Genomic DNA, 12,720 nt, shown 5'->3' on the forward strand with positions numbered 1-12,720 from the left:
TCTTCGAGTCTTACGATCTACCTTTTTGCTACTTTCAGGAAGGGAAGAGGAAGGGAACATATGACGTGGCGATGAGTTTCGCTTCAAGCCTCAAAGTTCTGAACTTGCAGCGACGCGTCCGTCGTCAGGTTGCCCTTCTCTCCTTCTTTCTTCTTTCGTACCTTCTCCTCTAGGTCCAGTTTCCGTGACATCTCCTTTATCGTAGTTTCTTGAGATACACCTCGACCTGGGAACCGAGAGGCCGAGAAGACGAAAGGGAAGCATCTCTTTCGTCCTCGTCGCGCTCTCGGTCGAAGGTTCGAGGCTCATCTCTCGACTGCGAGATGCTCAAATGGATCTGGTTTACTTAAACCGACCATCGTACACTACCGATGTTTTCATCGTACGCGTCATCCATCTCGTTCGATCTTCGTCGCGACGCATCGTTGGTTCTTTTTCGTTCCCGTTCCGTTCTCTTTCCTCTTTTGGTTCAGCTGTTGAGCGAGAGCATCCCCTTCTGTTGTCCCAAAGATGTCCGTGTGGTACCTTAGTCCAAGCGGGTCGTAATCTGGGAACTAGAAGTCGAGCGTTTTCGTTCCACTTCCACCGACGCGTGAGCCTCGACTCTCGAGACTGCTTCTCCCCTCTCATCGTGAGCATTACTTTTCAGCCCGAGGTGAAGGTCGTAGGCTACATTCGATACAGATACAGGATAAAATAGATCCCAAACGAGTCTGGGTTGCGAATGCAAGAAACGAACAGGTTCAAGAACAGAAAGGGACCGCTAAGAAGCGAGGAGAGAAGATAACAGATCTAGCGTAGAGGGATGTAGAAAGATAACTTCTATGCGGAAGTTCAGGCATTCGAGCCGGTGTTGAGCCTTTCAGTCGGTGGTGGAACACTTTCGACGTGCTGACCCTCGGCGATGGGACCTTCGATGTCGCTTCCCCTCATCTTTTCCTTCGGGGAAATGACGGCAGCACCGGTTCGAGTGTCGTAGCCAGGAGGAACTGAGAGATAAGAGAGGGACAGTAGAGAGGAAGAGGTCAGCACGACGAAGGGAGCATGCTCGACGCGTCGAAGACTCGATCAGAATGATGCTCACCCCAGTCCGAAGATCTCCAAGCCTGAGAAGCAAAAGAAAAGGGAGGATCAGCATAAGCAGAGATCCGTTTCAAGACAGGGAAGAGGACGTACGGGAGTCGACCGATCCTCCCACAAAATCGCAAGATGCTCGAGACTGAGTCCTTTTCCCTCTTTGAGGAAGAAGTAGACGATGGTAACGCCGACGAAGTTGGCTCCTGCGAAGACGAATCCGTAGCTGTAATTGACTGTGAAGGTAGAGAGAACAGGAAAGAGAAAAGGGCAGAGTGAAGGGCGGCGTGGAAGTCAGTCGCGTCGAACGATGCATCTTCTTCTCGAGGAAGCCAGGTTGTCGCACTTACTTTTCGAGGTGATCATGGGAGTAAAGAAGGCGAGGAGGAAGTTCCAAAGCCAATTCGTCGAGACCGACATACTTTGCACTGATGGAGGAGAAAGAACGGGAGACGGGTGAGCTCGTCGGGTTCGAAAGTGGAAGCGATGAGGAGAGTGAACGTACTCTTGGATCTAGTCCTTTGGGGATAAAGTTCACCGGTGGCGACCCAAACTCCAGGTCTGAAGTCGAAAAAGACGAAGGGCGCGACGGTTTCGTCAGTTTGAGTTTCGTTCGAGCAACACGTCTCTCCCTTCTGTCGAATCCACTCACCCCCAAGTTGATGCGTAACCCTGGTAAGAAGGAAGCCAAAGCGAAATCAGTGGGAAGGTCGACGGAACGAGCGTGAGAGATGAAGATACGAGGACTCACAGCGATGAACAGACACGTCGAAACAATCATGAGCTTTCCGATCCCTTGGTCGTTCAAGGGGTCTCTGATCGTACCAGCGATAGCATAAACAAATAGCCAACCACCTGAAGAAGTACGAGCGAGATCGAGAGCCAGGTTCAGGGTGATTTTTCGAGACAGAAGAGGAGGGGGGAAGACGATCCAAAAACTCACTCTGCCAGAGACCTCCGATGATTAAAGGCTTCCTTCGACCGAACCTCTCCAAGAACCAGATCCCAGGGAAAGTGCAGAGCCAACTGACAAGTCCGAGGATGATCTGAGTGACATAGGCATCGGCGATTCCAACTCCGACGAAGATGGTGGAGCCATAGTAGCTGTAGGAAAGAAAGAAGGGTCAGTGCCTATGTTTCCGCCATATGTGGAACCGATCTTCAGCTTACAAGAAGTAGTTGGCACCAGCTGGAAGAGGAATGGCGAAAGAGAGGCATCAGGACGCGTCGAGGATTTGACGAGAGGAGAAGGAAAGGAGACGTGTACGAACTGAGTTGCTGGAACATTTGCAGACCCATTCCAAGGAGAGTTCTCTTGATGACTGCATAAACAGAAGACGTAGGAGTCAGCAAGAGGGGCTGGAAGCCGAGAGAAAGTAGAGTCCACTCACGCCGGGGCGCAAAGCAATCAAGCCAGGTTCCTCCGCCGACCCTCTCGTCCAGAGCGACACCTTCAACGATCTCGTCGTAATCAAACTCTACATATCGATCGTCTGAAAGAGATGGGGCACGAAGGTCAGGATTGAGCGATGAGAGAAAGAAGGGAAGTGAGAAGAACGAACTGTCGGAAACCTTCACTCCTCGCAACCTGGCGATGGCTGCCTTCGCCTGAGCATTCCTACCACGCTGAATGAGCCACCGAGGACTCTCAGGCATAAAGAGGATTCCAACTCCGAGGAAGGTGGCGAAGATCATCGTGATGCTGCAAAATCGAAAGAAGAGGGAAGAGTCAGAAAAGCGTCGAGGCGAATCGAGTCGGACCCGCTCCGTCCTTCGAAAGAATCCGCCTGTAAGGAACTACGGATGCTTCTGGTAGGAGGAACTACTCACCCAACAAAAGTTCTCCATGAGGCAGGCCCGGGGATCTCTCGAGTTCCGATTGCGATGCAGTAGGCGACCTGAAAAGAGAGAAAGGTCGCCAGCGGTCAGACGGACATCCCCAGCAGATAGAGAGAGTAAAGAACAATGCTTACCAGGAGCCCAAAAGTGATAGCGACTTGATACATAGCTACGAGAGCGCCTCGAATTTGCTTCGGAGCGAGCTCAGACATGTAGAGCGGCGCCGTCCCGCTCAGGGCACCTGCACGTCGAGTCAGCGCTAGTTCGGCCGCTCTTCTCTACCTCAATTTTGGCACTCACCGACTCCGAGACCTGTTACGAGACGTCCTACGGCAAACTGCTGCCATACATCGGAGCTCGAGATTTGAATGGCGACTCCTAGAAAGAGAGGAAGAGAAAGGGTGAGTGGGAGGCAACGAACGAAGAGACGTGTCGAGTAGGGACTCGGGATGAACTCACCGACGCAGATAACGAATGAAGAGGCAGTCATCGCCTTCCTTCTTCCCAAAGCATCACTGACGAACGATCCCAAGAATGCTCCTCCGAGGGTACCGAGGGAGAGAAGACCGACGATCAAGCCTGACCTGATGTTTGAGAATGATTTAACTCCATCTGGGTCCGAAGGGTTGGCTTCTGCGAACCTCTCGATGAAGCTGAGAGGATGAGGAAGAGGAGACGAAAGGAGAGGGAGGAGGAGGAGACGTGGTCAGCGCGATGTGACGAAGGTGCTTGTTCCGCGAGGGGACGAAAGATGTTGAGAGACGGGAAGACGAGTCTCACTCTGGCAATGGTAGAATACCTGCGATCTGACCACTGAGGAAGGAAGGGAAGTGGCTCAGTTTTAGAAGTAGGGATCTAGATATCTACGCTTCACGTACATGTCGAACTAAATCGAGAACGGGAAAGAGGTCAGTATAAGAAGATGCTCTTGATGGTAGAGAGAGGGAGGGAAGGGATTAAGAGACTCACTCCGAATAGGAATCCACCAATAGATGCGAACAGCTGGAGTAGATGCAAAGGTAAAGTCAGCAAAGGGGGAGACGTCGTCGAGAAGCGAACCGACGAGAACGCACCGTGAGAGCGATGGAAGATCCTCCGACCGGATGTCCGTTAATGATCATGATTACTGAGGATTGAAGAGTGGTGACCGAGAAGAGGAGAAGGGAAGATAGTGCTGGCGAGAAGAGAGGAGAGCGAGATGTAGTTGAGGGTTGAAGACGAGAGAGGGAAGATTCGGACCGCAACTTCGAGATCAGCTCGTTTATTCTCCTCGTGTCAAGTCACCGAGTAATCAAGGAGATCAGCATCGGTCCTCTTTCCTCTTTGGGTCCATTCGTCCGAACGCTCGCACCCGACAAGAGGACGCCTTGGACGCGTCGAGGGAAACAAAGGGACGGGTCGTCATCGTCGGACCTCTCCAAGAGCGAAGGACGCGTCTGCCACGGGGAGGATAGGGGAATAAAGTCGAAAGGGGAGCTGTCTATGATCCGAAAGACGATGGCTGGGTAGAACTGAGAGAAGAAGGAAGGGACGCGTCGGTTCGAAGGTTGAGAAGAAAGAAAGAGAGAAAAAAAAACTCCCCATAGCAGAACCGGGTAAAGCAGCATCGCCCTCGACTTCCCCAGCTCTCAGATATGTGGAGATCTCGATGACTACAAGATAAACGCTGTTCACGTCCCGAAGGATTCGACCAAGGCTTCGACGATCAGACCAACACCAAGGGAAAAGGGAACCCTTGGAGACCTCGAGAATTCTGCTCCTTCGAGCTGACACAGAGAAAAAAAAAAAAGAGAGTCAGCATCTTAGAAACATACATCGATAGGATCGCTAAAATGGTGACTGTTTTGTCGAGGCGAAAAAAAAGGGGGGAAGGGAGGAAGGGGAAGGTCGTGAGCTCGACCTTCCTTCTCCCAAACCAGCTCCAGCTCTTCCACTACCTCCTCCCTCCCAGCACTCCCGCTTCCATGATCCACACAACGACGAACTAGCTCTTACACCTCCTGACTATGTATTCTAACTTCGCGCCATACATCAGCTCGAGACTCCTTTCTTCGCTCCCTCCCTCCCCTTGCTCCCTTCGATTCCTTCCTTCCCCCCGAACCCTTCGAACACTTCAACCCTCCGCGACGACCCTCAACGAATCCGGAAGGTACGCGAGGAGCATGAAACCATCCCAGCAATGACCCGACCTCTTTGCCACTCGATACACGTCTCAAGATACGAAGGACGAGCTCACCAAGAGGGAATCAATCCTCCTCCTCTTCGACCACCTCTCATCCCTCATCCAGGAGCGCACCTAACCAATCCGCTCCGATCCTGTCGACTATCGACCTCGCTGGTTTCCTACGATCCCGTTTTCGTGGGCTGATTCGACGTGGTTGTTGAAGGGCGACCTCATCTTCCCTTCCCTTTCATGAGTCGAGCTCACCCCCTTCACCCTTTCCCCTGTTTCGCCCTCGACTTCCCTTTGTCCCTCCTTCCCTCCCCTCGATTCCACTCAAAAAGCTCGACCTTTCTCTCGTATTCCCTCTCAACATCAACCTGCACTTTTCAAGACTCAAGACTCTACTTTTCTCTCTTCCTTTCCACTTCTCTCCCGCCCCTCACCTTCGTCAATCAATCTCAGGCGCCGGTCGCTCTTTCTTTCTCCCTTTCAATGTCCTTCAACCACCTCCTCCCCAACTCCTCTGCCCCTTCTTCTCGGAGAGCTTCAGGTCCCATATGGATCTTCCTCAACCTCATTCGGCTTCTCTCGATGGTCTCGATACTGCTGGTCATCGCCTCGACCATCGTCCTCATGGTTTCGTGAGTCTGTCGCTCGCTCTTCCTCTCTTCTTCCCTTCGCCACTCGAAGCTCACGACTTTTCTTTGCTTCGACAGCGACTTCAAAGCCGTCAACGCCTGGATCAAAGCTGGCTCTCCAAGTTCAGGTCTCTCCGACGGGTCGGAAGACGCAGACGACTGGGAGTGCGACGTGATTCAAAACAGCAGTTCGTCCCCCTCTCGCTCCCTTCGAGATCAAAGGGAAAGCTGACCCTTGACTTTGATTGCTTTGCAGCCATCCCCAACCAAGTCGGAGGTCCTTTCTACTCGATCCTGAGCAGGCTCTTCATCATTCTCGTTTCCGTCGTCCTCTTCCTCAGCGAGGTGGGAGGTCCTCGTTTCGTTCGGAGGTTCTTTGAACTGTTCGTCCCTTTCTCCTCCCTTTTCGTTTCAAACCCTAGAGACTGACGTCTTCTCCCTTTGCTTGCCTGATGGACAGTTTCCTACCACCTCTCGGACCAGCTCATGGACTCGCCGTTCTCGGGTTCATCGAATGCTTGTGAGCTGCACCTCCTCCCTCGTCGTCGTTCTCTCCTCTCGCTAACAGTTCCCTCTTTCGATTACTTGTCAGCGTCGCAACCACTACGCTCTCCCACTTTGTCCCTCTCTTCTCGGTCGTCTCGTGCTGGTTCCTGTTCGTTCTCGGATGCTTCAACATCGTGCTCGTGCGTTCTCGACGCGTCTTCTCCCCGTTCTCTCTCACACCACCAATCTCTCATCTACTTTGAACACACTCAGCTGACATCCTCAATCTCTCTCTCTCTCTCCTCTTTTCTTTTCCTCCTTCGCACAGGGCTACTTCGGTCCGACCCTCAAAACGACCCGCCAGATCTTCGCCTTCGAAGCTCCCACCCCCACCACCTCTTCCTCTTCATCTTCCTACGACAACGAGAAGTACCCCTCTTCGCCAGCCCGACCGACCAGAGAATCGAAGTACAAGTTCTTCCCCAACGCCGACCGGGACGCGGAAAGGAGTCTCGAGGGGAAGACCAAGTTTGTTAGCTTTGGAGGGCAGGAAGAGAGCGGGAGGGTCAAGATTGGGAAGGGTGAGGGGAGCGGGATGAGGGATGTCGGGTGGGGTGGGTTTGGCAAGAAGGCGGAGGGGGAGGCGAGGTTGAAGGTGAGTGAGCAAGAGGAGGAGGGACGAGCTTGGAGAGAGAGAGAGAGAGAGATGGGAGGGCTGACTTTGGAATTTGTTTGTTTTTGTCGTGGGTTGGGCAGGGTTACCTGATTTCTAAACCTATGAACGTGACTCCGAAGGCTTGAATGGATGGATCGCTGGACGAACGGACGGAACGACGCGTCGTTCTGGGTTCGTGCTCGTGGACTTGTTTCTCTCTCTCTCTCTCCTTTACGGCCGCACTTTGATTTTTTTCTCACGGACTGTCCGCTTCCTGCTCACTTGCAATTTTTTCTCGACTCCTTGCTTTCGCTTTCTCTCTCTCGCTGCTTCCTCGTCGCTTTGCTTTTCACACTCCCCCTTCTTTGCTTTCGATACCCTCTCTCGAATTACCCCTTTACTTATCACCCTAATAAATCACCTTTTTTCTCTATGCATGCTCACACCCTTTTTCTCTGTCCAAAAGAACGGAAACAAGAGAGAAACGGATGAATTCCCAAACGCGACGCGTCTCTGCTCTCAAAGTGCTCATCAAAACGCAGCTCGTCCCTCCCGTCGCGCGACTCTTTCGACCTTCCCACTTCCAACTTCGACTCCTCCCATCCTCCTCTACTACTCCACTCCCTCTTCTCCGAGGAACGATGGCTTCCCTGCCTCGCCTCCCCTCCTCCTCCTCCTCCAACTCGAAAGCAATCAACTCAAACTCTCCTCGCTCTTCCAACGAAGGAGTCGAACAGACAGCGGAGCGTTCCTCGACCTCCTCCTCCTCGCGGCGAGCTCCTTCCTCCTCCTCCTCCTCCTCCTCCCTGCCCCTCCCTTCGCTCCACCACCCTCCGAAACAGTCCTACCTCCCTGGATGGCCAGCTTCGAACGAACGGGGGTATAGAGGAGGAGCGGAAGCAGATGGGGACGATGAAGAGGAAGGAAGGGAGAGGGAGAGTAGTTTGCGAGCATCATTCAACCACTGCCCTTCGGACGCTGCTCCTCCCCCTCAAGAAGAACCCCCTTTCTCACTTCACGCGAAAAATCAACAACACGAGGATCGCGGAAGTTCGGTTTCTCCTTCCAACCACCACGACTATCCTTCTCCTCCAACTCTAGAAGGAATCGTCGTTCCATCCTCCTCCTCCACTTCCTCGCCTCCTCCTCCTCCTCCTTCTCGTCCTCCCGTTGACCCGTCAAGCTCGTCTTCTTCCTCGTCCTGGATGGCTCCTTCTTCTCTTCACGAGCGTCAACCTCAAGCCTACTACGCCAACAGCAACAACCTCTCTCGTCAATACTATCCTCCTCCTCCGCCGCATCACAACCCTTCAAGCTTAACTTCAACGTCGTCGTCCTACCCTCTTCTCCATCGTTCCTTCTCTTCCTACCCACCACCACCACCCCCTCCTCCTCCTCCTCAGCACCATCACCACCTAGGTCCTTCCAACCACCAACAACCCTCCTCTTCTTCCACCTGGTCCTCGAATCAACCTCAGCCTTCTTCCTCTTCCTCCTCCTGGCCTTACCCTCCTCCTCCTCCTCCTCCTCCTCCTCCTCCTTCCCAGCTCAAACCAACCACCCTAAACCCACCCAAACCCACCATAAACCCAGCTCGCAAGACGTCCAACAAAGACGCATCGGAAGGATTAATCACAGGCGTCGTCGTTCCAGAGTATCGCATGCTCAACAACGTCAGGATGCTCGTTGGAAAGGGAGGGAGGTTGTTCGATCCGAATCCTGCCGCTGGGTCAGGCGAGAAGGATTTCGAGTGTTGTTTTTGTGACAAGGGTCAGTGACGACCAAGATTGTTTTTTTAATGGGGGACGCGTTTAGGGAGGAGGAGGGACGGGGCGAGGGGAGGAGAGGAGGGAGGGAGTGTATGCGTTTCTTTGACTGACGCGTTTCTGGGGGGTTCACCTCTTTCATTTTTTCTCAGTCTACAAGGGAAAACACGCTCGATCGATCTGGAGGAGACATCTGTGCGATAAGCATGGGATCCCGTTGAGTGATCAGCCGAGGAGGACGAGGTGGGACAAGAGTGAGGGTTTCTCTCTTTCGTTTCATTCGGTTGGATGGAGGGAAGGGAAGAAGAAGAAGAAGAAGCTGACTAGGTTGCGGTTTTTGGTCAAACAGACGAAGGACGACCCAAGACGGACGAGGAGCGACGGGAGAGATCGTTGGAGAGCAAGCGGAAGTGGGCGAGTAAGAAGAGGTTCGTCTTCCCCGTCCTTCTCCCTTCCTTCCTTCCCTATCTCTTCTCTCGAGCTGACCTCTTCATCTCGTTCCTTCTTTTGTCGACTGTAGAGCTCTCCGAAAAGCTGGTCGTTCAGGCTCGGACGAGGACGCCATCCAGGAGGAGGACGATCTCGAGGAAGCCGCGGAGGAGCTCGAAGCAGAACCCGAACCCGTCCCCGTCGTCGTCGAGGGAACCAAAGGGAAACGGAAAGCTCCTGCTACCAAAGCTGCTGGTCGAGCTCCTCCCAAGAAGAAGGTCGCCGTTGCTGCTCCGATCTCGAAGTCGGCGACGACGAAGGGGAAGGGGAAGGAGAAGGCCGCTCCTCTGCCTGCTCCTGCTCCGCTTCGAGTGTCGTCTTCGAGGAGGAAGCTGCCGATGGAGCGTGATGGTGCTCAGGAGGAGCTGGAACAGTCGAGGAGACGTCAGGAGGAGGAGGAAGGGATGTACGAGTCCGAGGTTGAAGGAAACGACGACGGTTGTTCTCCAGTCGACTCGACGACGGCACCACCCTTCCACCAGCAGCAGTACTACCCTCACCAACACCACCCTCACCACCAACAAGTCTTCGCTCAACTCCCCTACGACAACGTTCATCCTCAACACCTCCCTCAGTACACTTCCTACCCTCCCAACCACTACCCAAACCCAACGCCCCTCCCCTACCACCCTTCAACCCACTACCCTCCCGCTCCAAACGTCCCAGCTCGCTTCGACATCCCTCGTCGACCTACCTCAGCACTCGGATCCATCTCTCCGCACAAGGCTCGTCCTCAGATGACGATGCCAGGGTTCTCTCCTCAACGACGATCGTCTTTCCCCTCCCGAGGACGAGACGACGGTCCTCTCCTTGGAATGCCTAGAGGAGTCGAGGATGACGGAGCAGCAGCGTTGTTGATGGCTCTTAGAGCGAACGGGAGCTCGCCAGTCAAGCCTTCGATGTTGGAGTACGAGGCGGAGAGCGAGGAGGAGGAGGAAGACGCGTCGCCGCCGAAGGAGGTTTGGACTTCCGAGATGGACGTGGGGCGGTACGAGACGTCGATGAAGGTCAAGGAGGAAGATCGATCGTCCCCTATCAAGTACGAGGAACCTTCGTTTGACTACAGTCGGACTTTCAAGGAGGAGGAGGACCATTACGATGAGGAGGAGGAGGAGGAGGAACGGGAGATGGAACGAAGGAAACTAGAACGTCAAACCCTCTTCCCTGTCGTTCCCAAACCTCTCCCTGGGATGACTCGTCGATCTCGTCAACCTTCCCTCGTTGGACCTCCCAAGGACTCCCCATCTTCATCCACCACCGAACCTCTCAACCCCAAAAGTCGAGCCGCCTCCTCAGCTTTCTCGCCTTCCGCTCCCACCAACCCTCTCTCAGCTTCCCAAGAAACCAACCTCGAATCCTCCCCCGCCTTCGGTTCCACTCGAACCAACGACGACGAGTTCCTCCAGTCTTCCCCTCCTTCACCAGGGATGATCGGTCGCTCCCCTCCTACCAACGATGGGCGTCTCCTCTCGTCGCCAGGAGACCTCTTGACGGACGACGCGTCGTCGAGGTTCTCTCAAGTCAGGTCGAAGCCTGTCCCGATGGGGACGCCTACTCCTTCGGCTAGGTCGATGGGTGGTGGTAAGGGAGTTGGGTCGTCGAGTTCGAGACCTTCGATTCCGGGGTTGAGGTGGGGAGAGGACGCGAAGAGGAGCATGGAGGTTGCGTTTGAAGGGAAGGGGAGAGGTCGACGGGTTGGGATTGGGTTTGGAGGAGGATCAGCTGGATCTGGATCGGGAACTCCTTCGAGACTTTGGGGAGCGAGTTCTTCCTCGTCGTCGAGACGCGTTCAGGATCGACGGAAGGACGAGGGAGGTTCGGACGAGGAAGACGAGGACGAACCAGAAGACTCCAAACCCTTCACCCTCACCGCCTCCAGTCCTTCTTCCTCCCCCAACAACGGTCCAACAGGACCCATCTCTTCCTCCTCGAAACGAGACTCCCCTCTCGAACCCCTCTTCATCCCTCCTCAAATCCCTCATCGTCGTCCCTCCTCCTCCGCCCCCTTAACGTCCCTCATCTCCTCCCAAGCAGGAACGGCAACGCTCCTGCCCATCTTCCACCCAACCCCTTTCAAACCCTCGATCCCCCTCGGAATGACGTCCATCCAATCCTACACTTCCAACGTCTCCTCCACACGAACACCGTTCAAATCCTCTTCTTCCACTTCGTCCTCTCACGGTCATCCTTCCTCCACACCTTCCAACAACTCCACCTTGTTCAACTCAACCAACGGGGGGATCCCTTCTTCCCAAGCGTCTCACCAACGCTACTCTTCCAACGCTCGAACAACAACAACAACAACAGCAACAACCCAACTCGGTTCCTCCCCTCCAGCCTCCTCCTTCTTCCAACTCTCCTCCCCTCAGAGCCTCAGCCTCACCCGCTCCCTTGGACTCGCTCCTGCGACGCCGGGGAACGGTTCGGGCATGTGGGGAGTGGCGACAACACCGGATGGGAACGGAGGCCAGCAGGCGAGTGGGAGGAAGAGGAAGGGAAGTTGGGCGGTTGCTAGTGTTGAGGAGAGGGAGGGGGAGGGGAAGAGGGTGAAAGGGACGGAGGAGAAGAGTAAGGGGTCGAGGGATAGTGGGTTCTTCGAGGGGAGGGAAGGGGAGGAAGGCGGGAAGGAGTGAGACGCGTCGTGGGTTCTCGGTCTCTCGTCGTCGTTTTCTTCGGTTACGTTTTCCTTCTGTATTTTTACGTTTCTTTTACTTTTCCTTTCCTTTTCTCTCCCTTTCGGTTGTGTCTTCACGTTGTTCTCCTCTCTTCGCCTTCTTTTCCAGTAGTGTGCTCGTTTCGTTCCCGTTCCCGTTTGCTCTTTTTGTTCTTCTTTTGTTTCGTCCAGGATTTTCCTCGCTGCTGGGGAGATCGCGTCTCTCTTTCTTAAATGATCATTTTTTCCCCGGGGAATAATGGGACGGAGGGAGAGGGAAGGAAGGAAGGAAGGAAAGAGAGGGAAAGGGAAAGGGGAAGGGGAGAGAGGACCGCGCGATGGAGGCTCGACGGGTGTGTTCTTCGTTCGAGTCGAGGGGCTGGAGGGTTTTGGGGGTGCTTCGTTGTTGTGACCCTGGGCAGGAACTGCAAGGGTGTTGAGTTCTGGTTCTGAAGTTTCCTTCCTTGCCTGTAAATCTGCTCGATGGTCTTTTGAGTCCGGCCGTGTCTTTTTTTTTTTTTTTTTTTTTTTTATTTACTACGAAGTGCTTTTTTTTTTTTTAATTTTTTTTTTTTTTTTTTTTTTTTTTTCACTGAGGTTCTCAGAGCTTTCCCTCGGGTAGTTGATGCTGGATGATCAACACTCTTCCGTTCCGTACTTTCCTAGTTTACATAGAGAAGGAAATTGACGGTGAGTTTCTCGCGTTAGAGGAAGAACGAGTGTAAACGACGGCGCGTCGAGACCTCCCCTTCTTCGAGAAACTGTATTGCCCCTTTCGGGTTTACCCTTCACTCAGTGACGAACGCGGGAGGGAAGACTTGCATTAGCGTATAGATTAGCAGAAGAGCAGAGGAATCAATGTCCATATCTCATCGAAATCGAGAGAAAAGAAAAGTCGCGTCCGTTCGTTCGACGTTCTCGACGATTCGACTCTCCGGAGTCCGGTGCTGCATCCG

The 12,720-nt window shown here is 53.8% G+C and overlaps 2 protein-coding genes across 2 annotated transcripts; one reads left to right on the forward strand and one right to left on the reverse strand.

Annotated features, from left to right (window-relative positions):
* Window positions 1-1,131: 1,131 nt before the first annotated feature.
* On the reverse strand, window positions 1,132-4,118 carry BDY24DRAFT_422884 (sugar porter family MFS transporter; the record flags this gene model as incomplete). The annotated part of the gene is made up of 18 exons (XM_076644016.1): window positions 3,987-4,118; window positions 3,883-3,915; window positions 3,792-3,799; window positions 3,694-3,726; window positions 3,373-3,566; window positions 3,214-3,291; window positions 3,048-3,154; window positions 2,905-2,972; window positions 2,637-2,776; window positions 2,466-2,567; window positions 2,346-2,396; window positions 2,245-2,263; window positions 2,018-2,178; window positions 1,826-1,929; window positions 1,727-1,746; window positions 1,580-1,635; window positions 1,425-1,502; window positions 1,132-1,310 (listed from the first exon to the last, which is right to left on the reverse strand). The coding sequence occupies exons 1-18, from the start codon at window positions 4,032-4,034 to the stop codon at window positions 1,132-1,134; spliced, it is 1,479 nt and encodes a 492-aa protein (XP_076495914.1). The 5' UTR covers window positions 4,035-4,118.
* A 4,841-nt stretch (window positions 4,119-8,959) lies between these two features.
* Window positions 8,960-12,019, forward strand: BDY24DRAFT_76778 (uncharacterized protein). The gene is made up of 2 exons (XM_076645120.1): window positions 8,960-9,050; window positions 9,143-12,019. The coding sequence occupies exon 2, from the start codon at window positions 9,450-9,452 to the stop codon at window positions 11,742-11,744; it is 2,295 nt and encodes a 764-aa protein (XP_076495915.1). The 5' UTR covers window positions 8,960-9,050; window positions 9,143-9,449; the 3' UTR covers window positions 11,745-12,019.
* Window positions 12,020-12,720: the final 701 nt, after the last annotated feature.

The sequence above is a fragment of the Mrakia frigida genome, assembly GCF_051309035.1.
Source record: "Mrakia frigida strain ATCC 22029 unplaced genomic scaffold BDY24scaffold_18, whole genome shotgun sequence".
NCBI classification, from domain to species: domain Eukaryota; kingdom Fungi; phylum Basidiomycota; class Tremellomycetes; order Cystofilobasidiales; family Mrakiaceae; genus Mrakia; species Mrakia frigida.

Coding starts and splice junctions, on each gene's coding strand:
- BDY24DRAFT_76778 (XM_076645120.1), top strand. CDS start 9,450: ATGGAGCGTGATGGTGCTCAGGAGGAGCTGGAACAGTCGAGGAGACGT.